Source organism: Etheostoma spectabile, chromosome 5, assembly GCF_008692095.1.
Source record: "Etheostoma spectabile isolate EspeVRDwgs_2016 chromosome 5, UIUC_Espe_1.0, whole genome shotgun sequence".
Lineage (NCBI taxonomy): Eukaryota > Metazoa > Chordata > Actinopteri > Perciformes > Percidae > Etheostoma > Etheostoma spectabile.
The window spans coordinates 22205210-22209548 of NC_045737.1; the positions used below are offsets into that span (position 1 = coordinate 22205210).

General features: G+C 39.5%; 1 protein-coding gene across 3 annotated transcripts in view; it reads left to right on the top strand.

Moving 5' to 3' along the window:
* Positions 1–4339, top strand: part of sh2b3 (SH2B adaptor protein 3) — a 133620-nt gene that overhangs the window by 121222 nt on the left and 8059 nt on the right. For 2 of the 3 annotated variants that reach the window (XM_032517266.1, XM_032517265.1), the window contains exon 8: positions 12–3338. In XM_032517266.1, the coding sequence (XP_032373157.1) occupies positions 12–376 (365 nt within the window). In that variant the 3' untranslated portion in view covers positions 377–3338. Of the gene's footprint in view, positions 1–11; positions 3339–4339 lie in introns of those variants that run through there. The other variant, XR_004332243.1, reaches the window with a different exon arrangement.

Genomic DNA, 4339 nt, shown 5'->3' on the forward strand with positions numbered 1-4339 from the left:
TTTTTAATTAGGTCAGCTGTCTGGCGCTCTTCTCGTCCCTTTCTCCCTCCATCGGTGGAGCTCTGAGCCCAGCTTGGCTCACTGCAGTTTGGCTCGCAGCGTCCCCCAGCCCCGCTCCTCCTGCTCCAGCAGCACCAGCACCACTTCCAGCCCCAGCTCTGTTTCCCAGCCGGGACACCGCCCGCTCACGCGCGCCAACCCCGTCCCTGACCCTCCTCCGTCAGCCCCTGCTCCTCTTCGTCGGAGTGAATCGGTGGGGAGGAGACCCCTGCTTCGCCATCCCAACCCCCACATCCCTCCGCGGGACTCTGACTATGAGCTGGAGCCTGAGCGAGGTCGCAAGCGAGCGATAGACAACCAGTACATGTTGCTCTGACCCGCTGAGTTCAAAAGACCTCCATCACCTCTGACAGACGGCCGTCACCCGTGAAGCAGACACGTCCATGCACACATCATACAGACACATTGTGTTACCCCCCCCCACCCAGCTTCACGCGCAGTGTGTGAGATTCTCAGAGTGTGCATGATGCTTGCGTGATTATGGCAGACTTATGAACTTCAATGAACAAGTCTTTGTCTGATGACAAAACATACACACACACTCACTCACTATGTCGGTGTTGGCCGTGTGTTTACCAGTGTCAGACCCTCACAACCTCCACCCCGAGTGTCCACAGTGAATGTATTTTTGGGAGTTTAATAACAGTATTGAGTATGATGATTATTCTCGTTTTATAGATGTTGAGGTGTTGTGTGAGAGAGGAAAAGCCACGTGTGTAGCTGTCCTCGAGCCCGGGCAAAAAATAATTTTAAAATGTTTCTAGGTTCGCTTGATTTAACTTGATGGGAAGAAACTGCCTGCAAAATTGGTTAAATCAAGTGCTCCTTTAAAATATTTAAAAGACATTTACTCTTCACACAGAGAAGTTTGTGTGGAGTTAACCTTTTTATACAAACACACAAATGAGAAAGCACTCTTATTGTCTAAACTCTTTATTAGATATTCCTCCTGTTGCGCATTATTATATATTTAAGTGCACAATGCTTTCAGTGCACTTTGGAAACAATGTGTATTTTTTCTATACACAGATTCTTTTGTAGAAAAATAAATAATAAAAGTAAAAAGGGCAAAACGTGGTTAAATTCAGCTGGGAAACTGTTACTAGAAAATGATCTGCTTCCACCACTCCAAATCTGGATGTGTTTGTTTTGTTGTATGTGAGATGAGTGAAAGTGTAGTCCCTCAGCGTGATTGTGTTGATCTCAGTCTGGTACAAAACTCACATACACACTGCTAGGTTTTTCCAAAATCAGCATCAAGTATATTTGTAGTGTCACTCGCATGTTACATTTCAGGCACTAAAGGCATTATGTTCACATAATCCGATGGTCTCACAGAAATAAGTCCTGCCACAAAAATCCAAGAACTTTCAATGATATAAATAAACCATCAGGAGGGAGACGAGTTCATCTTCTCTGTACAGGATTTTTACTTCATCTTTGCCCTGATGGCAACAACATGTGGCCAAAATGTATTTTGTGCCACAATACACTTTCTAAGTGTATACACAAATAATTGCTGTCACATTGATTAAACTATAGTAATGTCGCTCCATTGGATTGATTTTGTGGCATAAAAAGTATTCTGTGTCACCAAAATGGGAAATGCTCAGGTTCTGAAACAAATGGTCCGATCGAGCTACGTGGGATTACCCCCCCCGCCCCCACCGAGTCAGATATTTGACACAGCTGAAATGAGGCTCAAAGCGCTGGAAACTTGAATCCAGGTTTATCATGTCTGATAGTCTTACGTTAAAGTAGACCGTCATATGATGCAACTCCTGCGAGACAGAGTGACACTGAAGTCACACAAGTACTTCTGTAGATATAAACATTTATTTTCTAACTTCTTTAGGCAAATCTTAGAAGATTCTTGGAGTTAGCATCATGTGTCCAACTCTACTTTTTACACTCATAGCATTAAACATTTTTCTTTTGTATTTTATGTACAAGTTCACAACAGCAGCCAGTAGAAAAACAAAGGTGGAAGAAAAATAATATGTATATTTTATTTAACTTGTCAAGAGCTGACATACTACATTTTTATTAGGAGGTTATATAAAGGAATGCATCCAAAAATGAAGCCTTTACCAAAGCAAGCATTTCGTTAACTTGCGACCAGTTTGTTCGGGGTGTTTTAATCTTCTCCTCCTGAGAAGAGCTGATTTGTAATCCAAAGTGTTACGTCCCATCTAGAGACTAACCTGTCGCCACAATGGATTTGTTTCAGTTACGTTCTTACTTGCTAACCTTGTCTCTCCTCACAGAAAATCTGATGAACAGAGACCAGATGTCCACAAAAAATCATTAGTTTTGATGCACACCAAAGATGACATTTTCTGAAATTTAGTTTCAATAACTGAAGCTTGACTTCCATTAGCGGCAGGATGCCTTTGGGAAATCATGTGCTGGGACGTGCCTGCCTCTAACCTTGCACTACAAGAACTTTAGCAGTTGATTAAGTTTTACAAGTAAACCTATTCTGAGTTAATGGTCTAAACCCAAGTCTCTCTGTCCTCTTTCTCATTGTAATTTCCTGGGGGTTTTTTTTGGTAAGAGAAAGCCATGAATGCAACTTGATTTCCTCATGAACATAATCACAGTAAGTCAGCTGTGATTATTTCTCTTCTCAAGCAATAAGTCAGCTTTGTCTACCAAAGGAAGATTTTACAATGGTTGTGTAGTTCTCTTAAATGTATCATCATGTTCAAGACTGACATCTTCAAAGTGTGTATAAGGGGAACAAAAACAAGGATGTTTTTGGCAAAAGTACGGTTGGTCTACCTGCCTTTATGCGCCCGAGTCTAAACAAATCCCTCATCACTTCTCTGTTTTATTTTCTGCTAAAGAAAAAGCAACGGTAACCATAACTATTTTGAGTATCAGTTCCCTCTCATTGCTGATAATTTTTTTTAGGAAGAATGACTTTGCCTTTGCCAGAAAGCTGCTGTTGCTTTTCCCCTTTTCGAAAGCTCAGGGCATGATGTGGTGCAATATCTGAGAGCTACCCAGTGCTTCACACCGTTTTATGTGTATGAAAGAAGCGACAGAGGCTTCTAGATGGATGAATTAGGTGAGTGAGAATTTAATGTTTGCACCTGCTCATAAACTTAAGAAGTATATTTGATAATTCCCAAAGTTCCCAGAAAAAAAAATGCTATATTTAAAACCAGGGCTACCACATTTTCCTACTGTTTTTTTTTTTTAATGGCTTTTAATTTTGTGTCATGGTTCAATCCAATTTGCTGCAAGAATCGAGTTAACACTTCTGGAAAATCTCTTTGTATGTCAGGTGTCTTTAGTCCTTAACATCCGCTCCAACAACACCTTCGGTCTCCCCCGTATGTTTATTTTAAAATGTCCAGTTGATGAATGTAATGTGTCAATACTGTTCATTCTGTCTGTTAACTTAGCACTGTAAACATTCCAGTTTAACCCAACTTCCCCTCAACAGCTTTTTAAAATCTGTCATAGTCTTTGCATCCCTTTCAGTTATAAGCATCTAAATTATATTAAATATATATCAACTGTATATTTGACTTTTTGTAAAATAAACCTAACCAAAAAAAAAAAAAATGACACATGATCAGATATTTTTGTGTGCACACACTCTCTGAAGTCTCTGTGTCACCTTGGTCTCTGCTGCACAAGTAAAATTACAGATAAATGGTTCTGTTACAGGCTGTTTTAGGCCATCTGGTGCTTGAATTACCTAAAAAGAATCAAAATGTGACCAACACAAATGTAGCCTTCATCAGCAAGTTGTTGCAAATGTTCAGTAAGATTAGAACATGACGTAAATTCCAAATTGGTTCACATCATATCTCATTTGGCTAATCTGTGTATGTAATCTGTGGTTTTACAGGCGGTCATGTGCCACCAGATTATTTTTTTTCCTTTGTATTACCAGTGTAAACTTTATTTTACTTTTTTGATACGATGTATTAGCAAAAATGGTAACCCAACAGTATTGGATCTATTATTAGAATTTCTAAATTAGATTGAAGCACTATTAAATAATGCATCCATCATTTAGACAGGGTCAAAACATTTGATAGAAACCGCTGGTTGCCTGCAATGTAGCAGGGATGAAACAGCTGATGACTTCAACATGAAGATTTGTTCTTGACCTTGGAAACAGTAACCTGGCAACTTGTAATTACAGCTGTGGCACTGTAGTTTTTTAGCAGTCAAACACAAGTAAATTCAAAAAAAAAAAAAAAGTTCAATAGCATTTGTGAATATTTTAAAGCTTTAGTGCATAACTTTTTTATATTAA